This window comes from Podarcis melisellensis (assembly GCF_964234715.1).
Source record: "Podarcis melisellensis genome assembly, chromosome: 14".
NCBI classification, from domain to species: Eukaryota; Metazoa; Chordata; class Lepidosauria; order Squamata; family Lacertidae; genus Podarcis; species Podarcis melisellensis.
Genome location: NC_138546.1, coordinates 6722937 through 6745251, shown reverse-complemented (window position 1 = coordinate 6745251; position 22315 = coordinate 6722937). Strand labels below are relative to the sequence as shown.

The 22315-nt window shown below is 47.3% G+C and overlaps 2 protein-coding genes and 1 long non-coding RNA gene across 8 annotated transcripts in view; 2 read left to right on the top strand and 1 right to left on the bottom strand.

The window, feature by feature from the left end:
* Positions 1 to 2894, top strand: part of CACNA1H (calcium voltage-gated channel subunit alpha1 H) — a 389727-nt gene extending 386833 nt beyond the window's left edge. For all 3 annotated transcript variants that reach the window (XM_081889028.1, XM_081889027.1, XM_081889026.1), the window contains one exon: positions 75 to 2894. In XM_081889028.1, coding sequence (XP_081745154.1) covers positions 75 to 1238 — 1164 coding nt within the window. In that variant the 3' untranslated portion in view covers positions 1239 to 2894. The remainder of the gene's footprint in view (positions 1 to 74) is intronic.
* A 3495-nt stretch (positions 2895 to 6389) lies between these two features.
* Positions 6390 to 9214, bottom strand: LOC309357331. The gene is made up of 3 exons (XR_014163098.1): positions 9150 to 9214; positions 7304 to 7449; positions 6390 to 6445 (listed from the first exon to the last, which is right to left on the bottom strand). It is a non-coding gene; the product is annotated as an uncharacterized lncRNA (long non-coding RNA).
* A 5119-nt stretch (positions 9215 to 14333) lies between these two features.
* B9D1 (B9 domain containing 1) lies at positions 14334 to 22264 on the top strand. Of its 4 annotated transcripts, XR_014163053.1 has the most exons (8): positions 14334 to 14681; positions 15597 to 15665; positions 15834 to 15945; positions 17221 to 17317; positions 17839 to 17901; positions 19494 to 19561; positions 20570 to 22138; positions 22170 to 22264. XR_014163053.1 is itself a non-coding variant. In XM_081889354.1 (7 exons), the coding sequence occupies exons 1-7, from the start codon at positions 14349 to 14351 to the stop codon at positions 20713 to 20715; spliced, it is 888 nt and encodes a 295-aa protein (XP_081745480.1). In that variant the 5' UTR covers positions 14334 to 14348; the 3' UTR covers positions 20716 to 22264. The 4 variants fall into 4 exon arrangements, 3 of the variants coding, with proteins under 3 accessions (XP_081745480.1, XP_081745481.1, XP_081745482.1); XM_081889354.1 differs by having other exon boundaries at positions 20570 to 22264; XM_081889355.1 differs by lacking the exon at positions 19494 to 19561 and having other exon boundaries at positions 20570 to 22264.
* The last annotated feature ends 51 nt before the right edge of the window (positions 22265 to 22315 follow it).

Below are 22315 nucleotides of genomic sequence, written 5' to 3'. Positions count from 1 at the left end.
GTATATATCTGATTGCATTCTTTATACTGAAATGCCCATTTCCTCTCTGTTCGCCTTCTCTTTATGTATTGCAGGAGGCCATTCAGAGGGACTCATTAGATGGTCCAAATGCAGATTCTAAAGCTGAACCCTGCGAGAACCTCCCACCAAAGATGCTGTCCCAGAGCATCCTGGGCCCGCCTCTGCTTCACCCTGCCCCCACCTCTCTACCTGGGACACCTCCCCTTCCCCATGCGTCACCCCACAGGCCCTCGAGCGTCTGCACCCGCAAACACACTTTCAGCCAGCACAGTATCCCGCGCAGGCCGTCCAGCTGCAACAGCAACCCAGACAGCTCGCTCTTCGAATCTTCAGACCTGGCCGATGAAGAGGTCAGCCACATCAACAGTTCTGCGAGGGACTGGCGGGGGCAGCCGGACGGCAGCGACCCAGCCGACTCCCCTTTCGCCTCTCCCGCCCCGTCCCCTGTCCCCCTCAAGAACTGCAGCACAACCAGTTTAGGCGGCAACGGCAAAGAGAAAGACTTGAAGAAGTTTTACAGCGTTGACACGCGAGGGTTCTTGGCCAAGCCAACTTGGGCGGACGACCAAAGACGGCACTCCATCGAGATCTGCCCGTTTGTCGACGACGGGGACCGCAGCTTCGCGGAGTCATCGGAGGAGAAGAGGAAGCTCCCTCTCCACATCCAGCCAGAGTCCGAGTACATCCACGGTGTCCGGCGGAAAAAGAAGATGAGCCCGCCTTGCATTTCTATAGATCCTCCCGTGGAGGAAGAAAGCAACACGTCCACACGTACCAAAGCATCTGAGAACAGCCTGCTGAGGAGGAGGACCCCGTCGTGCGAATCCACCGCCTACAGGGACTCCTTAGACCTTGCGGACAACCAGCCCGGAGATCCGGGTTCCAAGGCAGAGCGCCGGGGCCCACCAGCCTGCCGCGGAGAACATTTAACCATCCCAAACTTCTCCTTTGAGCAGTCCGACGCCGGCTCCAGTGCAGTGGCCCTCCCAGACTGCCTCTTGGATCATGGCCAAGCCACGCCTGCCTCTGCGGACTCCCGGCCCGGCGACGACGGCGCGGCTCTGGAACTGCAAAATATGGGCCACTTGCAAGCGCAGCTCAGCAACCCCGAGCAAAGCCAAGAGGTTCTTGGTGGGACTAGGAGCACCCTCCTCCAGAAGCACGGACTGGTCCCTGCGATCACAGCAACAGAGGAAGAGGTGGACGAACCAGTATAGCTTCCGAGGGGGGAGGTCGAGAGTGAACTTAAAAGGGCTTTGCCACCCAAGTGGCTTCGAAGTGGAAAAAAAGATTGAAAAGCCGCGAGTCCGTGGCCGACGCTTATCCCAAAACACTTGTCATTTCTCTTTAAGCGCTGTGAAGGTTTTTGTTGTAGTTGTTTTTTAAAAAAAAATCAAAGAGAAGCAGCAACAAGGTTCAGGGTAAGGAAAGGAGATTTCTTTCTTTTTCCTTTTCTAGCGGCACACGGAGTGGCTTTTCCAATTTTTCTTTTCCTCCCCCCTCCCCCTCCCCAACCACCCCCACCTCCCTGCGTGGCCTCGATCACATTGATTTGGGTTTCGAGCCTTTGTTTTATCTTTTTTAAAGGGGCAAAAAAATAGGATTTAAAGAAACAAACCTTTTTTGACTTTTTTCGAAACGGCACCTTTTATTATTGCACGGGAAGTTGTCACGGGAAGTGAAAGTGCCCAGGAGATGCAAGTTGTATATTGTCTGTATATCAGCAGTTATTATAAATAGAAAATAATGTATTTGAGAAATAAAAAAGAAAAACACACATACACACACGAAACACAACACAACGTAAACATTCACGTGAAAACTCTTCTCTTCCTAATGCACATATTTTTATAGCGAACACTGGACCTGATCCAGCTACAGTTAGTCGCATTTAAGTCCCATTGAAGCCTCTTGTAGCTTCCAGTGGAACTCGCAGATCCAACCCTATGAATGTTTACTCCAAAGTTAGACACCGTGGCCCTGATCCGACTAAAGTCAGCCCCAGTTAACTCCCGCTGAAACCGGCTAACTTGCTCCCCATCGTTTTAAGCGTGACTGATTTTTGTCTGCATTAGAACCACTTGCAGTGCAATCCTATGCATGCCTACTCATAAGTAAGCCCCACCGAGTTCAGTGGGACTTACTCCCAGGTAAGTGTGTATAGAATCCGCAGCCTTTGTGAGGTTCGATTGGAGTTATTTCCTAGTAAAGTGCGTTGAGAACTGCTGCTTCTGTTGCCATAAACTTTAGCTGGATTGGGAGCCTGTTTATCCTCTCACCCTATAGCAGATAATCTTTTCTTTTCTTTTGCATTAACATAAGATTCTCAACTGGGTGGTGTATTGTTTGATTCTCAGTGGAAGCTTCATTACAGTGCTTAGGATTCTCTCATTTTTGCCCCAAATATACCTCTTCCTTTTTGTCTTCTCCACTTTCCCTAACCAGCCATTTTTTGGGCTTGAGCTACTAGCTAACATTTTGGTATGTCTCTAACAGTTCCACTTTTTGCTTTTTCATTATTATTTTTTAAAAATTTGGTGTCCTTGCTACAGGAAATGATGAAAACCAAAATAACTACTGAATTGTAGCCAGTGCAATAACAATAAGTTATTCATTCTTCTTGTGGGTACAGAATCTGTCCTTTTTTATTATTTTACATCTATTTCAAGTGATGAGTTTTCTTGGTTTTTTGTTTTTGTTTTTTAATTTTCTTTCTCCTCCCCCCCCCCCGTCTGTTTTCTTATGGAATTCAGGTTAAATGTTGCAATAATCTGAACTTTAAAAGTGCACAACGAGGGCTGAACGTAATGAAAGTGATTTCCGAAGTTGACGGGAAAAAACAAAAAACAAATAAATAGTAAATTATTTAAGGATTGGGGCTTTTTTTTCCCCTTCACTGGACTCAGGAGTAAATGAATAACATCCAGAATCAATCTCAGGTGAAGAAAGGAAAAACATGGGGGCAGTTTCATGGAACCCTCACCAAGGGCTTTTTTTTTCTTTCTGTTGTGAACTCTGACAAGATAAATGTTACGAAATTTCTGGGGAATATTTTCTAGGGGTCGCCAACCTTTTGGGGGCACATCTGGAGTTCTGAAAAAGTGCCACGGTTGCCAGTCACAAAATGGCGGGTGGGGAGGTGCAAGGTGACACAAAATGGCTGCCGTGCAGTGTGGCATTCCACAAAAATGGTTGACACATTTAAAGGAGAAGAAAAAGAAGAAAACTGTCCAGGCATAAGCCTTCATCAATGGGGGGACGGAAACCTACATTGGCCGCCGCCATGCTCTTTGTGCTTCTCTTTTCAGAAGAGTGGAGAGAAATCTAGACATCCCATAAAACGTGCTCAATGTAGGAGAGGCTGAGCCAGCACAAACAGGAACTGAGCAGGGGTACCTCTTTTATGGGCACCATAGGAGCATAGCTGTCAACTTTTCCCTTTTCTTGTGAGAAATCCTATTCGGAATAAGGGAATTTCCCTTTAAAAAAGGAAAACATTGACAGCTATGCATAGGAGGCACTGGTGGGCACCATGTTGGCAACACCCATTTTCCTATGAATGGGAAGGAGCCCAATGTAAGCAGTACGAACTGGCTAGCACCTGTGCCATCAGCAGTGGTTCCCCTCCTTCTCAATCTGTGGTTTAAAAATATTTGTTGTTTCTAAAGGAATTGTGATTGTTTTCGTGGAACAAAACACACCGCAGATATGACCACACAAAATCGTTTTGGTTACAAGCTAGCGCGAAGCAAAGCACCGTACAGACATAATGTGATGCCTGTAACATGGTGGGCGCTCTGCTGTCATGCATTTGGAGACTCAAGGACCCTACGCCTCGTTTCTCACCCCACTTTCAATGAGCACCCATGTAGTCCCTCCACATAGGAGCTTGAGAGACTGGAGCGTATAAAAGATGCCGCCCCTTGTTTATGAAAGAGAAGAAGGAAAAGCAAAATCTCCCCAAACCTATCCCTTTTCTGACATGCCGCTGACAGCCCTCTGTCTCTTGTGTAAGGTGACCCAAGAGCATCCTCTCCCAAACATGATTCATCCAGGTCTCTGTTGGTGGCACTGATTCAGCTTTCCGGTGATATTTGTGAAGGATTAAAGAAAGGGCCGATATGGGCCCAGATTGTATGTAGCACAAAGCCTAGCCAGTGTGAACGAACAGAAGCACGGTTCTCTGGTGTGACAATGGTTTAAAATTTGCCATTCCCAAGCTTCCAAAAACCTATAGGATATATGTTGATGTGTGGGGTGCTAGCAATTTGGAGGGGTGTGTGTGATTAATAAGGAAAGTGGTGCCCAGTTGACACATTAGAAAGGTCCAGTCACAGACGACTCTGCGGTTGCGGCACTCATCTAGCTTTCAGGCCAAGGGAGCCAGCATTTTGTCCGCAGACAGTTTTTCCGGGTCATATGGCCAGCATGACTAAGCTGCTTCTGGAGCAACCGGAACACTGATACCAGAGCAGCACACGGAAACACCGTTTACCTTCCCGCCAGAGCAGTACCTATTTATCTACTTGCACTTTTTTGGTGTGCTTTAGAACTGCTAGGTTATCAGGAGCTGGGACAGAGCAACGGGAGCTCACCCTGTTGCAGGGATTCGAACCGCCGACCTTCTGATTAGCAAGCCCAAGAGGCTCAGTGGTTTAGACCACAGCACCACCTGCATCCCTGGTAGCTGACACATTAAATAATATTTTTTAAAAAAAACAACAACAGAAGATTCTACTCACAAATCAATCATGCCACGTCTAGTTTGGTCCTCAGATGACATTCCTTATGATTGTGTTGTAAGCAAACACTTTGCATCCTTTGTAGCTCAAAATGGCTTTGAGAAGCAAGATGGTTATCAGTAATATATTCAGGGGTTGCAAGAACGTCTGCCCAAGAACGTGCTGACATTTTGAATCTGCTGGATTATGCAGCGGAAAAGGGCAATAAGGACGCTTGCAAGGGGACATTTCAGGGATGCTTGGTTCGTTTGAGAGGCCTCTCCAGACGCTGTTGGATTCCAAATCCCATCAGTCCCAGCCAGCATGGTCAGTGGTCAAAGACAATGGGAACTGTAGTCCAGCAACATTTAGAGTGTCACAAATCCCACCCCACCCCCCGCAACATTTCTAACAGCAGTACAGTGGTACTTCGGGTTATATACGCTTCAGGTTACTATGCTTCAGGTTACAGACTCTGCTAAGCCAGAAATAGTGCTTCAGGTTAAGAACTTTGCTTCAGGATGAGAACAGAAATTGTGCTCTGGTGGCGCGGCAGCAGCAGGAGGCCCCATTAGCTAAAGTGGTGCTTCAGGTTAAGAACAGTTTCAGGTTAAGAACAGACCTCCAGAACGAATTAAGTACTTAACCTGAGGTACCACTGTAGTGAACAGATAGTGGATTAAACCCAGAGTCTTGGCCAACCAATCTACGGCTATATCCAGCAATGCAACCCTGAATGTACAGAGCCTCTGTGTACAGATGCAGTCTACCTGAGTGCCAGATCATGCCGAGGTGAAGCAAGAGACAGGGCACAAGCTGCCTACCCTACTTGGAAGCTCTTCAGAGGCCCTGGCTGGCCACTGTTGCAAACAGAAAGAGGTACCTCGTGGATTTTGGCTTGATCCAGTAAAGGCAGTTCTCACCTTCTTGTCTCCTACATCAAGTCAACGCAGCTGCTGCCAGCAATGCTTTTCAGCCAGTTCTAACACCTGCAATTTTGATAGGGTGTCATGGACAACCGTCAAAAAAGTCTGCCATGGGAAGGGTGGGGGGAATGTCGTGTCACAAAATAGCTTCTTTGGGGGCATGTTATAATGGCCTGGATGTAGAAGCATTCAAATCAGTGTAAACAGGAACTTGGAAGACCAAACAGTATCTTGCGTTCTATAGATTTCTGAGGGAATGTTTACTGGGACATTTTGCTGCCACCTCGGGTGATACCGTCTCAAATGTCATAAGTACATCGTCACAGAAGACGGACGCTGCGTCCTTGCGATGTGACCGTTCCAATCGTCGGTGGATTGAGCTGTCTCTTTGAAACAAATGTGGGGAACGACCTTCGTAGGGCCTATCCTCACTTACCTTTTGCAGGCAGAGGTCAGCACTTGGACGCTCACGCTTGTTTGTTTGCCCTGAACTTTCCCCATGAAAACCCGCTCTTTAAATCTGAATTGGAACAAACATCAGTTCTGGTTTTATGCGGCTTGATGTTTGTGCCGATGGAGCTTTAAAGGTTTTCACTTTCCTTAAAATTGTAGATAGGCCCCTAGTTCCATTCCTTATCTACATCTGTTTCCTGAAAGGCACTACATCTGTTTCCTGAAGGCACAAAATGTTGAAGGTTGCAGACATGTGCGTTGGGTGGGGGTTAAGAAGCTAATCCTTGTCTCATTTGACCAGGATACTGTGACACCCTCCAGGAGCTAAAACCAAGAATGGGTGAGCTCCCATTGCTCTGTCCCAGCTCCTGCCAACCTAGCAGTTTGAAAGCACATCAACATGCAAGTAGATAGGTAGGTACCACTCCGGCGGGAAGGTAAACGGCATTTCCGTGCACTGCTCTGGTTTCACCAGAAACAGCTTATTCATGCTGGCCACATGACCCAGAAAAGTCTGCGGACAAACGCCGGCTCCCTCGGCCAATAAAGCAAGATGAGCACCGCAACCCCAGAGTCTGGGCTTAACTGTCAGGGGTCCCTTTACCTTTACCTTTTTATCCCACCTTTCTACCAAGGAAAGCGGCCCCAATTGTTTTCCTCCCTCCCCCATTTTAACCCTCACAACATCCCTGACAGGTAGGTTAGGCTAAAGAAGATTGATGGGCTCAAAGTCGCACGAGTGAGCTTCAGCTTGTCTCTTTCACCTGCTGCAAAACCGTTTCAGAGGAACAATGTTTTCACGAAATGCTCCGAAGGATATTCTCCCCCCCCCCCCTCCTTTTTTAAAGAGCCCTGATGAAGGCCTCTGAGAGAGAGAGAAAGCAGACATCTCTGAGTCATTAAGACACATCCCTGCCTTAAAAGCTTTGCCGGGACAGGTTTAATGGATGAAGCTTTATTTAATTATTCATCCTAAAACCTTTGTGCAAATATTAGGCACGTTTCGAGATTAAAGGCTGCTTTTAATTGAATTAAAGTGTTGCCCATGTTTGTGTGGGAGGCTCGTGTTTTCCACTTAACCAAAAGGAAAAGGGGGGGGAGGAGAATTTTTAGTCAACACAATCAGAAATTTAGCCTGTGCAAAGTGACTCCAAACTGCTGTGGACCTGCTTGTAGGCTTACCTGGTTTCTCTTTGGCCACTGTGAGGACAGCATGCTGGACTAGATGGATCATGGGCCTGATCCAGAGTTCTTCTCATGTTCTTACAAGGACTGTTCTTTTATCAAGTTCCAGAACTGTTGTTTTTCTGTCCACCTGCGTCCTCCTCCTAAAAGATGAATTGGATGTCCCTGAAACAGCACCATCCACCTGTCAAAAGCTCCTTGCTTTTGAAGTCAGGATGAGTCATTAATTAACAGTGAGGACAGACAGGGCGTCCAATCTTCAGATCCAACTGTTCCAAAGAAGGGCCAGAGTTCAGACAAATAGGTCTCTCTCTCTTTATTTAACAGAAAGAATTAGGATGAATCGTGCTCACTTCCTCCACAGAGAATGCTTTGATTTATTCCTGTATGCAAGGCAGCATTGCGCATAAACTAAGGTGTAATGGGTATATGGGATTGCTTGTGCGTAAGTTGCCGCCACTCCTGGCTAGGTAGCCTGGTTAAACCTTTCCTGGCTGGACAGCCCTTCACTTCGTGACTGTTCAGTCGCTAGCAGAATCTGTCAGTGGCCGTTTCTTGAACTTCTTCCAGCAAAGAAGTTATTTGACGCCAAGTCTACGCCTACTTTCCCTGCGCGGAAGTCTTCTGTGCAGGGTGGGTGTGGGTAGCGGAGGACCTGTGCTCTCCCCGCTGGTCTCCAGCGAAGAGTCCTGGAGCCCTCTCTCCGATTCCCCCATCCGGCCCCCTTTATCCCTGGTGTTACGCTGATTTCCTTCCCCAGCTGATGAGTCCCCTCTCTCCCTGCTTGGCCCTTCTCCGGCATCGCTTGGGAGCCCTGCCTCCACTTCTGGCTCCGATGTCAGTTCCCTGACATAAGGATAGAGCAAAAGACCTAAGGACCTCTTCCAGATGTTTCAGACTCCAGCTCCCATCCAGTCCCAGCCAGTGTAACCAATCATTAGGGATGATGGGAGTTGTAGTCCAACAGCACCTTAGACTCGTAGAATTGGGCCCCCAACATCAAGGGAGTGGCAAAGTTTATAAACTAGGGCTCTTCACAGATGATGGTCGTGACGCCAGACCCCAGAAGCACAGCGATCACCCTAACCAAAGAACTCAACACATTCGCAATTGGGTCGGGCCTACAGGTGATTTTTGCAAAATCCAAGGGTATGTGTTTCAACACACACACCCCTCAAATCCAAAAAGAATCCAGCAACATCACACAGATTAAAAAAACTTTGCTGTACTTAAGGGTACATATAACCAGAAATCTCCACAAACTATACCTCCGCAACTATGTAGAGTTAGAAGGGACCCAGGCGATCATCTTGTCCCACCCCCATCATTCTGCCCGGACACTGAGGTCCAGCGCCGAGGGCCTTCTGGTGGTTCCCTCACTGCAAGAAGCCAAATTACAGGGAACGACGCAGAGGGCCTTCTTGGTAGTGGCACCCTCCCTGTGGAACACCCTCCCACCAGATGTCAAAGAGGAAAACAACAATCAGACTTTTAGAAAGCATCTAAAGGCAGCTCTGTTTAGGGAAGTTTTTAATGTTTTATCGTGTTTTTTATGTTCTGTTGGGAGCTACCCAGATTGGCTTGGGAGGCCCGGCCAGATAAATAATAAATTTAGTATCATTATCATTATCATTATTATATGCAGCTGTCCCGTACGGGGATCAAACCTTGGCATTAACAGCATCGTACTCTGAGTGAGCTATCCATGCTGCTGACTAGGGACAGAGTTTAGGAACATGGGAAGCTGCCTTATACATTCAGTCAGGCCACTAGTCTATTTAGCACAGTGCTGTCTACACTGGCTGGCAGCAGCTCTCTGGGCTGTCCAGCAGCTGAGTCTTACCTGGTGCTACGTTAGAGTGAACCTGGAACCTTTTGCATCCAGAATAGATGCTCTGCCGCTCACCTACGGTCAGTGTAAAGAGACAGAAGAAAGTTTTCAGCGTTGGCCAAAAGGAATTGCACCATTTTTAGGTCACTGACGTGGAGCGGGAACTGGGGCACGATTGAACCAGCTCCCTGTGGATTCTTTCTTTTGAGCTTTTCCCGTTTTAAGATTTAAAAAACACAAAAAACCTGGTCCCACTCCAGGTTTTCATTACAAGCGTAATGGTATGAAATGAAGCTAATTAGATGTTGCTCACGGGGGAGCAAAGCAAAAACCAGCTTGAGGATTGTGAGAGGGAAGAGAGGGAAGTTTTGACAGACTTGCCTGCCTTCGATCCTTGTCTTGATGGCGTCCAAATCTGGCTGGTCTCCGATCAGCCACTCTCAGCATGCACAATGGTCAAGGAGGAGGAGGAGTTTGGATTTGAAATAATAATAATAATAATAGTAATAAAATTTTGAATATACCCCGCCCTCCCCGGCCAGAGCTGCACTCAGGGCAGCTAACACCAATAAAATCACAGTAAAAACATAATGGGGGGGGAGAGAAGGGGGGAACCGATTTAAAATACAGGTTAAAATGCAATTTAAAATGCAGCCTCATTTTAAAGTAACCGATAAATCAAGACTATAAGGGTTAGACCGAGTCCAAACCAAAGGCCAGGCGGAACACCTCTGTCTTGCAGGTCCTGCAGAAAGATGTCAAGTCCCACAGGGATATCCCGCTTTATCACTACCCGAAGGAGTCTCAAAGCGGCTAACATTCTCCTTTCCCTTCCTCCCCCACAACAAACACACTGTGAGGTGAGTGAGGCTGAGAGACTTCAAAGAAGTGTGACTAGCCCAAGGTCACCCAGCAGTTGCATGTGGAGGAGCGGGGAATCGAACCTGGTTCACCAGATTACCAGTCCACTGCTCTTAACCACTACACCACACTGGGAGGGATGAAGGGTCCTCAATTCTAGTGTAGAAGTGGGGAAAGGGGTGCTCTCATTTTCTGGGTGAAGGAGAGACACTGCTTTCCCACACCCACCCACCCCCCAAAAAATGCTGGTGGCAAGCAGAAGAGCTGGTTGTTTGTTTAAAATCGCCGTCAGCTAACTGATCTGAAATTATTTCTATGTCACATCCATACTGTGCTTTAAAGCAATATTATACCATTTTAACAACAGTCATGGCTTCCCCCAAAGCAGTGGTTTTCAAAGGGTGTGGCAAACCGCAATGGTGTGGCAGAAGAGAATGGCAAGTGTGAAGATTCAACGACAATCTCGTCCTCTGTCGTCCCCTTCTCCTTGTGCCCTCACTCTTTCCCAGCATCAGGGTCTTTTCCAGGGAGTCTTCTCTCCTCATGAGGTGGCCAAAGTACTGGAGCCTCAGCTTCACGATCTGTCCTTCCAGTGAGCACTCAGGGCTGATTTCCTTCAGAATGGAGAGGTCTGATCTTCTTGCAGTCCATGGGACTCTCAAGAGTCTCCTCCAGCACCAGAATTCAAAAGCATCAATTCTTCGGCAATCAGCCTTCTTGATGGTCCAGCTCTCACTTCCATACATCACTACTGGGAAAACCATAGCTTTAACTATAGTGTACGAACCTTCCAGCAGCCAACGATAATTAAATGGGGACATCTAGTGGCAAGGGAAGTTACTCAATAAAGCAGCCTGTGACAACCCACACCCTTCAGCTGTTCTAGAAAACGACACCCATCAGCAGCTTGCCAGCATTATTTAGTCCAGTACAGTGGTACCTCGGGTTAAGAACTTAATTCGTTCTGGAGTTCCGTTCTTAACCTGAAACTGTTCTTAACCTGAGGTACCACTTTAGCTAATGGGGCTTCCCGTTGCCGCCACGCGATTTCTGTTCTCATCCCATAGCTGTCAACTTACAGATTTGAAACTAAGGGACCAGCAGCCTCGAAAATAAGGGATCAGCAGCCAAAATAAGGGATTTTTTGAGCGCAGCTGTGTTCGACTTCTGAGCCCCTCCGAGCCAAAGGCAGAAAGCCCAGCCAGCAGCCAAATGAAGCCTCAAGCGGTGTTTCCCACAGCGCAGCAACCTCGCAAAGGGGATGCAGCAAGGAAAATCACCTCTCCGCTGGGAAGCGCTGAGCAAAGGCGAGTCCCTAGGCAATGTGGCTGGGCACAAGGCATGCAAGCTCCACACACACACACACCCAGTCGTTCTTAGACTCCTTATTGGGTGAGCAACGCAGCCAAGCAACACAGTTGGAGCCTCCCTCCTCCCTGGCTGGCAGGGAGGGAGGGAGAGGAGCTGCTTCCTTTGAAACCCAGGAAATTTATCGGATATCATCAATCCGGGACAGCAGCAGGACACGGCGCTGGGATAAGGGAGTTTCCCGCCAAATAAGGGACGGTTGACAGCTATGTCTCATCCTGAAGCAAATTTCTTAACCCGAGGTACTATTTCTGGGTTAGCAGAGTCTGTAACCTGAAGGGTCTGTAACCTGAATCGTGTGTAACCCAAGGTACCACTGTATCCTCTTCTCACCGCTGGGAAACCTGCAAGCGGAATCTGAGCACAAGAGCAACTCTACCGTCCTGCGGTTTCCAGAAACTAGGATTCAGACACAATGCTGCCTCCAACTCCGCAGGCAGAGCATAGCAGAGCTAGTAGACCAGGCTTCCTCACACTCAGCCCTCCAGATGTTTGAGACTACAATTCCCATCATCCCTGACCGGTATTGCTAGCCAGGGATCATGGGAGTTGTAGTCCAAAAACATCTGGAGGACTGTGTTTGAGGAAGCCTGTAATAGACACTGACAGCCTTCTCTTCCAGGAATAAGTCCAATCCTCTTTTAAAGCCATCCAGGTTTGTCGCTTCCTGCAGGAGTGAGTTCCACAGTTTAAACATGCACTGTGTGAAAAGCTCCTTCCCTTTATCTGTCCTCAATCTTCCAGCAACGCATTAGGAGGGCGCCAGGTTGGCCCATATTGTGACAAACCACTAAAAAAGTGTTCTCTATAAAGAAAAAGACTATTTATTAAGTGCTTGGGATGCTAGAAGAAAAAAACATGGTGGCAGCAGCAGATTGTTGCAAAAACACCACAGTATTTAAATCATCATCCTGTTACAGTGGTACAGACCTCCAGAACGAATTAAATACTTAACCTGAGGTACCACTGTATTTCAGTTATTATCATTATTATCATAACGTATTATTACTTAAAAAAAAAAAAACAACCCAGTATCATTAGTGTGATAGAATTGTTAAGAATTGTTAAGTGGGCCAAATTTAGGACCTGGAAGATCAAGGTTCAAATTCCCACACAGCCATGAAGGTCACCAAGTAGCCTTTATCCAATCACCATCTCTCAGCCTAACCTCCTACCTCACAAGGTTATTGTGAGGATAAAATCTGGAGAGAAGCAGGGAGCAGCATGCACTCCTCAAGGGAGACATGTTTTGTTGCAGCTGGGGCAGCTGAAGGTGTCCGGTTTTGCGGCTGCAGATGCACCAGGGTGTTTCTTCTTCCTGTGCTCCTCCCAGCGGTCATTCATCTTCTGGTCACTGCTGTGGAGTCGACTCTCTGTCTCCGGGAGAAAAGGTGGTGTGATATATATATATATATATATATTTGCTTTCGTAGATTTTCACGGGTACAGGAATGCAGGTTTTGGTGTCCTCGGGTGTCTTCCCGTGTAAAAGTTGGGGTGTCTAGGCGACGTTTCGACGAGGTCTCACTCGTCATCTTCAGGCTGGTGCTTTCGGCTTCTTGTTACTGGAACAGAGCAGGATCTCAGTGTTTGAGTTCCTATAAATACTGTTGAGGGGGTGTGGTGTATAGCCTCCAATGTTCTGGGCAGAGAGGAAGTTCCCAGGCTAGTGTGCCTTTTCTTCTTTTGTTCCTTAATTACTTGAGGGATATCTTGAGTGATTTCTTGAGTGATATCCTGAGTACCACTTAGGTGGGTCATTAGGTGTGGATTAGTTGCTAAAGTCTTTGTGTCTTGACCTCTTGAACTTTGTGAAGAGTTTTTCTGAGAAGATGGCTGTACTGCACTTAGTTGTGCTCTGGCTTGGCTTCGTGTATAGGGGCGAGCTGTGGTTTTGTGGCCTGTGTCAGCCAGATCTGTGTAGGGATTGCAGGGGGGTGCAGCATCCGGAGGTGCCACCATGGTTTGGCTACTGGATGGTGTCTGTAATTTATCTGTGGAGAGGGTCTGGGAACAAAAGAAGAAAAGGCACACTAGCCTGGGAACTTCCTCTCTGCCCAGAACATTGGAGGCTATACACCACACCCCCTCAACAGTATTTATAGGAACTCAAACACTGAGATCCTGCTCTGTTCCAGTAACAAGAAGCCGAAAGCACCAGCCTGAAGATGACGAGTGAGACCTCGTCGAAACGTCGCCTAGACACCCCAACTTTTACACGGGAAGACACCCGAGGACACCAAAACCTGCATATATATATATATACTTTTACACGGGAAGACACCCGAGGACACCAAAACCTGCATTCCTGTACCCGTGAAAATCTACGAAAGCAAATATATATATATATATACACACACACACACACACACACACACACACAAATAAATTTGATGATATGAAAACCCACCATTCTCCATAACAATTTGTTATAATTATTTATATCCCTCAAACGGCCTCAGCATGCCTATGGCAGTAAGATAACAACAATAATAATACTTTATTATATATACCCCGCCCATCTGGCTCGGTTGCCCCAGCCGCTCTGGGCGACTTCCAATGCATATAAAAACGTAATAAAACATCAAATATTAATAGTAACAATCTGATCCAATATTTTTAAAAATCACAATATAAAACAAACCAATTCCACACCAAAGCCAGGATCACATTTTTACAGTTGCTATCACAATAAAAGCACATTATTGTTCTAATTTACTATGTTTATTATTACAGTATATAACTTTATTATTATTGTTGTTGTTGTTGTTGTTGTTGTTATTATTATTATTATTATTATTATTATTATTATTGCTGTTTTTGTTGCTGCTTTGCAACCGTCGCAATGAATAACACTGCACCAGGCATGGGCAAACTCCGGCCCTCCAGATGTTTCCGACTACAATTCCCATCATCCCTAGCTAACAGGACCCGTGGTCAGGGATGATGGGAATTGTAGTCCCAAACATCTGGAGTTTGCCTATGCCTGCTCCACGCTATACTAACAGCGCTATTTCATTCATAGCGCATCAGCATCGCCTTGTGACCGAGAGCGGAGTCCCCCCTCCCAAGCGGCTTCCGATTCAGCAACCCAACGTTCTAGGGCAGCCTTGGCCCCGCCCCTTCGCGTTCCGAAAAGGCGTCGCGGAACGAAGATTGGCCCACGCGCCGCGCCGTCCGCCGTTGCTAAGGAGGTCCAGAGACGCGGCCTTTAGCAACGGGCCCTCTCCCGGCGCCTGCGAGGCCCCGATGGCGGCCGCCGCTAGCCCCACCGTCTTCCTTCTCATGGTCAATGGGCAGATCGAGAGCGCGCAGGTGAGCCGGGGGGGGGCGCAGGGGCTGCTTTTGTCCCGCTGGAGAAACGGGGGGCCGGGCTAGAGAGGGAAAACGCGTTCTTTGTCTGCATCACCCCTCCAGGCCGTCGCCGTGGTATCTCCCGCCTGTTCTGTACCCCCAGGCCATGGGCGGAACCAAGTCGGACAGAGGGGGGTGCGACCTTTCTTTACTCCCGCGCCCCGTTTTCCACTCACCCTGCTGTTGTGCCTTTCACAGAAAGAGAGAGCCTGCCTGTGTTTTCTCCCCGGGCTTCCATCTCCCTATTGCAAGCAGAGCAACAGGCAGAAACCCAACAGGTGCAGCTGCTCATAGAAACCGGGTTGGGTGGGGTATTGCATTGGGTTTTCATCACCAATGCCTGTAAATAGAAATGCCTGCTTCTCTTGCTTATGTGCATCAGTTAGCTGCGGGGCAGGCACAAATCCCACAGGTGCAGCAATTAGCAGACGTCATCCTTGCATACAGCCTATAGGTATAAATGGCACTTGCATGAAACCCTCTCATGACAAAATATCAGAGCGGTGAACAGCAAGGGAAGCTTGACCGGTTGGATTTGTGCCTTAGAGTGCAGATGTCAATGGGTGAAGAACCTTGCATGGGAAAGGGGGTGATTTTGAGGTGTCAGCAGGTATGTCTGTAGGTTTCCCCTGGCATCCTTAAGTTGTAGCTGGTTTTTCATTTAAAGGGTGCTGGTAGCAGAGTAAGAAATGAAGAAAAGCTGCTGTGTTGCATTGCCTGGCCTGAGGAAAAGTGAGACAAGCTTCCCAATCATTGCACTTTGTGGCAAAAGCTGCTGCTGCCGGCCCAAGCACTGCATTCGGTAAACCCCACACATCAGGATGTGTATAGGGAGCTGTATGGAAAGATGCAAAGAACTTTTTTTTTCATTTTCAGTTCCCGGAGTTTGACGACCTCTACTGCAAGTACTGCTTCGTGTACGGTTACGACTGGGCCCCTACTTCAGTAAGTCTTTCTCCAGTCATCTTGCTCCTTCCTTAACCACAAGCCCAGCGGTTTTTCTGGACCGCTTGCAATCGAACCCATCCATTCTTTGGAATCTCCTTCCAAAATCAGAATGGAAATACTATGTGAAAAGAAAAGGTCTGACTCCACCCTCCCTTTTCCTTATAGGGTTTGGAAGAAGGAATCTCGCAGATCACTTCTAAAAACAGAGTCGCCCCGCAAGACCTGGTGTGGAATTTCCCCATTGACATCACCTTCAAGAGCACAAATCCCTTTGGCTGTAAGTAAAGTGAAGCAAGAGGGTCTTGGAGCTCGAAAACCACCAACAGGAAAAGGGTGGCTTGAGGTGCTCTGGCCTGTCTCCCAAGTTTGGTGCATGCATGTTAAAAGACAGATTTGGAATGCAACAGGTATGGAAGGTTCTAGTAGCCCTTAGCGAGGCTTCGGGTTTCTGATAGGAAAGACAGAATGGATGGATCAGGCCTTTCGATCCCTTCTGCTTAATAAAATGGGAAGGGAATGGGGAGGGGGGTTCTGTCCTGAAAAAGATCTCAAAATTCTGCAGTGAGGCAACCGAAATTCTGCACCAAGCAAAGCTGAATTTGGTGCTTGCTGCAAATGCTGCAAACTTAGTGCCTGTTAACACTTAACAAATACAGTCATACCTCGGGTTGAATACGCTTCAGGTTGAGCGTTTTTGGGTTGCGCGCCGCGGCGACCCGGAAGTAACGGAACACGTTACTTCTGGGTTTCGCCACTTGCACATGCGCAGATGCTCAAAATGACGTCACGTGCAGAAGCGGCAATTCGCGGCATGCGCAGACACGGGTTGTGTTCGCTTCAGGATGCGAACAGGGCTCCGGAACGGATCCCGTTTGCATCCAGAGATACCACTGTAGCTGGATTACTTATTCTGCTTTTACTAGTTCCAGAGAAGGGCAAAGAGAGACTGCAGAGGAGAGTCCTGCTTATACGTACATTTTGGGCGTCCTTTGCTCTCCATCAAGACTGGCAAGAACTGAATCCACTGAGGGAGGAACCTTCCAGCAATGCTGGGGGTTGGACTAGATGACCTTTGGGGAACCCCTTTCCAACTCCACGATTCTGTGATTCCACCAGCTATGCTTCTTTTCAGCCCTGCCTGTTAAGAAGGCCTGAGACCAAACACGCTTGGCAAAGTGGTCTTCTTCCCCTTACGACCCAAGACGCCTCACCTCAAAGGAATAGCTGATGAATCTGGGGCCTTACACCTGTCACAACTCCAGAAATAATACAAAACAAAACGGGCCAGCCTGTCACTTTATGTCACTGAGCTACTTTGCCCTGGGGGCAGGAGGAGGCTGGGGAGACACCCAGCCACCTGTTTACCCAGTGGGAATTATTGGCTGAAGCCAAGTGATACAACTTCAGAGCTGCTCTCCCACCAAACTTCATCCACACACCTGCAACTGGTGCAGAAAACATGGTGGGATGCTGGTAATAGCCAGCAAGATGGGAAGAGGACCAAATCCATCACAGCACCCTAAGGTTGATGAACCTTTTCTTTTCTCTCAAGGGCCTCAGATAGTCATAAGCGTGTACGGCCCTGATCTTTTTGGGAATGACGTGGTCCGAGGCTATGGAGCTGTTCATATTCCTTTCACCCCGGGGAGGTGAGTTCATAATCGCACTCCTTGACTCAGTTTGAAAATAGTTGCCTTAAGCTGTTGCACTCTTCTTCTTTTAAAAAATACAGTTTTATTGGTTTCCAATCTATAACAATTACAAAAGAAAGAGGAAAAGATGCAAATATAGTCTTGCAGTCTTGAAAACTGGCGTCCAGAGCATGAGACGGACGCTACCGCTGGATTATGGGAAGTCGGCCAATGAGGAGCTGATCTCTCAGCAGAGCCATTGTGGGTGGGTCACTGAGATGACATAACAATTATTTCCTTAAAGAATAGGTCCCAATCCCCTACCCCACACCGCTCAGTGGGTCACTGCAACGTTATTTTATCCTTGTTCATTATTGACTCCACAAAACATCAAATCCTTTTTCTTTCTGCCAAGGGGTATGTGAGATTTTTTGGCTTTGATGGGGCACTGAAAACACTGACTTTCTTAATCTTTCCTTTTCTGGATCTTTTCTAATTGGTTGAGCTCCCAGATTTGGATATCCTAAATTCTGTTTCAGGCATAGGAGGACCATCCCAATGTTCGTTCCTGAATCGACATCCAAGCTGCAGAAGTTTACAAGGTACTGAAGAATGCGTACGATGCGGGTGAATATTTACTAGGAAGTGTTTTTTTCTATACATGTCTTAGAAGCACTGGGCTCCAGTGGGCATCATCTCAATTTACTTGGTTCACTTGTCCACACTGCTGTCCCTTTGGCTGCTTGGGTAACAATATGACCTCCCTGCCACCAATTAGACAGCTTGCAAATGTAACAGCTTGATTGCCCTTTTTGTGCAAATCATCTATTTAATATTTAGGGAGCAAGCCACGCAAACGAGGGCCCTATGCAATTTGATATTTGAACCAAACATTTATACAAACTGGCCCCTGGCACAGCCTGCCAGCGGCTTGAAGCTTCTCCCTAACCACACTTGCATGCACACAACTGCTAGCACTTTCCTCGCTGCGTGTTGGGTGGGAGGGGCTCTATCCCCATACACTGTAAACAGCACACGGTTGGCCTGGGCTGGGGATGAGGCACACGGGGGAGTTCAAACTGTTGGCCAGCTGTGGCAAAGGAAAACTCGCCAGGGGCCTAGTAAGAATAAGGAAGCAAAGGGTCATTTTTTAACGGCAGGGCTCTGGCTTTGCAAACTCAATCCTTGGCATCACCAGGTAACAGTGGGGAAATTTCCCCATCTGAAACAGTGGAGAGCTGCTGCCACTCATCAGGGTGGATTTGATTCAAGTCAATTTGATTTAAATCACTAGCCAGTAAGACTTGATTTAAATCATTATTTTTTTACAGAAAGAGTCATTCCAACCAGAGGAAGGTTTCATTTTTGGAATAATAAATTTTCAGAGCAGTTTTTACAGTTATATAAAAAAATTACTGATTTGGTTATACTATTAGAAATACATAGACAGATAATTATGAAATTATTGTGAGGTTTAATGAGTTAACTGTTTATATTTGGACTTTTCTGCTGCACTTTATTGGAAGGAGAAAAATAATCATTTCCTTAATAACAATTTAAACAGTTTATTTAACTAAAACAATAACATTATAGCATATGTATCCATGTTTGTTAACTGATGTGGTTAAACAATTTAAGTGAGTTTTAGCACACATGAAAAACTTAAAACAAATCCTTATTTTCTGATAAATAGCCTTTGGACTATAATATAACCTAAATAGAAAACTATCTTTAGAAAGATATTTTTCCCCAAAAGCATTTTATTTTTGAAATCCGATTTAAATTTTAAAAACCGATTTTTTTTTATTTGATTTTTTTTAAAAAAGATCATTGGTTTTTATCCACCCTGCCACTCACTGTAGACTAGGGATGGAGAACATGTAACCCTCTAGGCAATGTTAGACTACAGCTCCCGTCAGCCCTGGCCTGCAAGGCCAGTGGTCAGCGATGAGAAGATCTGTGTTCCAACCACCTCCAGAGAGTCAGTTTCTCCACCCCTTGTTTAAAGCACCTTGCTATGTGGTTTCCAACAAAGTCTGGGAGCATTTGTGGCTGGTTGAACTTGTAAGAAAGACTCTGGGATTGTGAGATTTAGGGCTGCAGTAACATTTGATAGGTTTAGGTTATGGGGCGATTCGAATCAAGTGAAATGTGAGTCTGCCTTGATGACCCGGGACCTTTCTCTTTCTCCCAGCTGGCTTATGGGAAGACGCCCAGAGTTCACGGACCCCAAGGTCGTAGCGCAGGGAGAAGGCCGAGAAGGCAAGTGCTTGGGAGGGAACCCCCCTTGGATGGGATGAACGTTATCTGCAGGCCCGGCCCTGCGGAGGTGGAATCACAGGCAGAGCCTGGCCCCTAAAGAGCAGGGGCAAAGACTGAGCTTGAAACGTTGACCCAATTCAGAATGCGCTCATGTTCAGGGCTGCTCGTCCTCCTGCAGAAGATGTTGGCACCGGATAATTCTTGTGGCATTGGGGGAGAAGAGTCCCAAGTGGGAGGTGTTCCTTGGTGGAGGTACAGAAGACAGCATCTGGTTTGGTTTATAAATATACCCTGAAGCTGGAAGGGCGTTAGGGAGGGAGGGGATTGGGAGGGGAACTGCAACAAAGGGAGAAATATGCGGGGGGGGGGGCAAGATGAACCTTGAGATCCCTTCCAACTCTAGCATTCTGTGATTCCAAAGCAGGCTGTGTTATATCTGCAAATGAATATGCATTTCCAAGGGAAGACGTCCAGTGTTAGTAGAGGGGCGATGAATGTGCAGCACTTACTCTCCCCCCATTGAATTTTCAAGTGCAGTTGCATTCAGAAAAGCAAACATTGAACCACCACCCTTTGATCTTAATGACCTTTTTATGGCCTCGGCCCAGTAGACCTGAAGGAGCATCTCTACCCCCATCATTCAGCCTGGACACTTGAGGTCCAGCTCCGAGGGCCTTCTGGCGGTTCCCTCATTGTGAGAAGAGAGGTTACACGGAACCAGGCAGAGGGCCTTCTCGGTGGTGGCACCCGCCCTGTGGAACGCCCTCCCATCAGATGTCAAGGAAATAAACAACTATCTGACTTTTAGAAAACATCTGAAGGCAGCCCTGTTTAGTGAAGTTTTAAATATTTTATCGTGTTTTTAATATTCTGTTGGGAGCTACCCAGATTGGCTGGGGAGGCCCGGCCAGATGGGCAGGCTACAAGTAATAATTTATTTTTATTTTATTTTAAGAGTGAAATAAACTCCTGATGGTTTTCATTTCATTCCACTTGGTCTTCTTCCAGTGACCCGGGTGCGCTCGCAAGGCTTCGTCACCCTCTCCTTCAACGTGGTGACCAAGGACATGAAGAAGCTGGGCTATGACGTGAGCCCTGCCAGCGCGTCCAACCCCTCGCTCCCGTCAGTGGCAGGCGGCATTCAAAACTACTGAACACCAGGTGGTTGCTGGCCTGCTTTGAAAGCCCGTAAGGTCACCTGCCCCCCTGGCAAAGGTATTGGAACTAGGATCACTCCAGATGCCAGCTCAGGCCTGTTGTAGTTGTCACGGGACTAACAAGTGTGTCCTGAGGACCGTTTCAAATGTTCTGTTACCAAGGTGCTAGGGCAGGGGTGCTGAGCTTACAACCCCATAGCCTGTGTCTGAACCCTGCCCTCTGCCCCACCAAAGCAATTTTGGGTACACCCCAAATACCAGCTTTACCTGCAGTGACGAAATCAGCAGCAAGTAACGTGGCATCCCTAGACAGGGCAGAGAGGTTTAAACCCAGGCCCAGCATTGTGCCAAGTCCACCCTCTTTATATGAACTGCAGAGCAAGCTGAATTTTCCTTCCCTCCACCCAGCGCAGCAGGGATCGTGAGCATGGTTGTCTCCAGCTGGCTGCATCTCCCATCATCCCTGGCCTTCTGACCAAACCTGATGGGAGTTGGAGTTCCAACATCCGTAGAGCACTGACAAAGGGCCATTCTACCGAAAGGAACGCGGCAGGATTCTGGAGGGCACCAGGCCATGGCAGATGGCTCATATATGGCTGGTCATGTAAGGAAGGGTTCCATGTATGTAGAAATGTAGCGCAGCAGGGAGCAAGCTTGCGGGCTTTTTTTTTTTTAGCAGCACAACACTTGAAAGGATTACCTGCAGCTTAAAATCGTGGGTCTTTTTTTACACCTCACAAGCCTACACGGTAGGAGGGTTGGCTTCACTGTCGTGCCACTCAGTTTCTCGCCTCTGCTTTGAGGGGTCGGTTATCCCATTATGGCCAAGACAGAAAGCATAGCATGCTGGAAGGGCTTACAAACTTGCCTGCTCTGTGCCAGCTACACTTAAGCCATTTGCAAGTGTTCCTCTGCCCAGCTTGCTAGCAGTTGCAAGGGGCAACTGTTTTCTTCAGGGGAACGTTCCAAAGCATGTTGTGGCAGAAGCAGTCCTAATGCCCTAATTCTCCAGCCTCCCCAATTTAATCCCTTGGTTTTTGCACACACGTTACTCATCCTTAAGCATTCACTTGTTTAGGATGAGGTTTGTAACTCTTGGAAAGTTGGAGGTAAGAGAGAATCTGCTTTTCTCGCTCTCCGACCGCCCCTTCTGGCACCTGATTTATCCCATTTCATCAGTATTGCAGAACTGGTTTAAATTAGTCCTGCTGTTGTGCAGCAAACAAGTGGGCTTAATGACCAGCATGAATGAGACCTGCAGGAAAGAGGAGGGAAATCAAGTATAAGGGATAGTTTGAATATTGCTTGAAACTGGTTTCTTGCAGTATGGAAAGTGATATTTTAAAAATAACGCCAACGAAAGCAACAGCATTTGCTATTAAACATATGAGCTTATTTAGAATTTCCTACACCCAAATTGGTGCTTTGTGAATTCCCACCAACTTCCCCAGTGTACTTTGGAAGGATCTAGAGGGTACCCTTGAACTTACACCATTTTCTACAGTTTCTTTTTAAATAAAGGATTTCCACATTTGTGGGGGCAGCAGTCTTCTTTGTAGTAATATTGTCTGCAAGGTTTTTTAAAAAAATGTGATGG

Coding starts and splice junctions, on each gene's coding strand:
- B9D1 (XM_081889354.1), top strand. CDS start 14,349: ATGCCTGCTCCACGCTATACTAACAGCGCTATTTCATTCATAGCGCAT. Junction 15,666..15,833: donor ACGACTGGGCCCCTACTTCA/GTAAGTCTTTCT, acceptor TTTTCCTTATAG/GGTTTGGAAGAAGGAATCTC. Junction 15,946..17,220: donor GAGCACAAATCCCTTTGGCT/GTAAGTAAAGTG, acceptor TTTTCTCTCAAG/GGCCTCAGATAGTCATAAGC.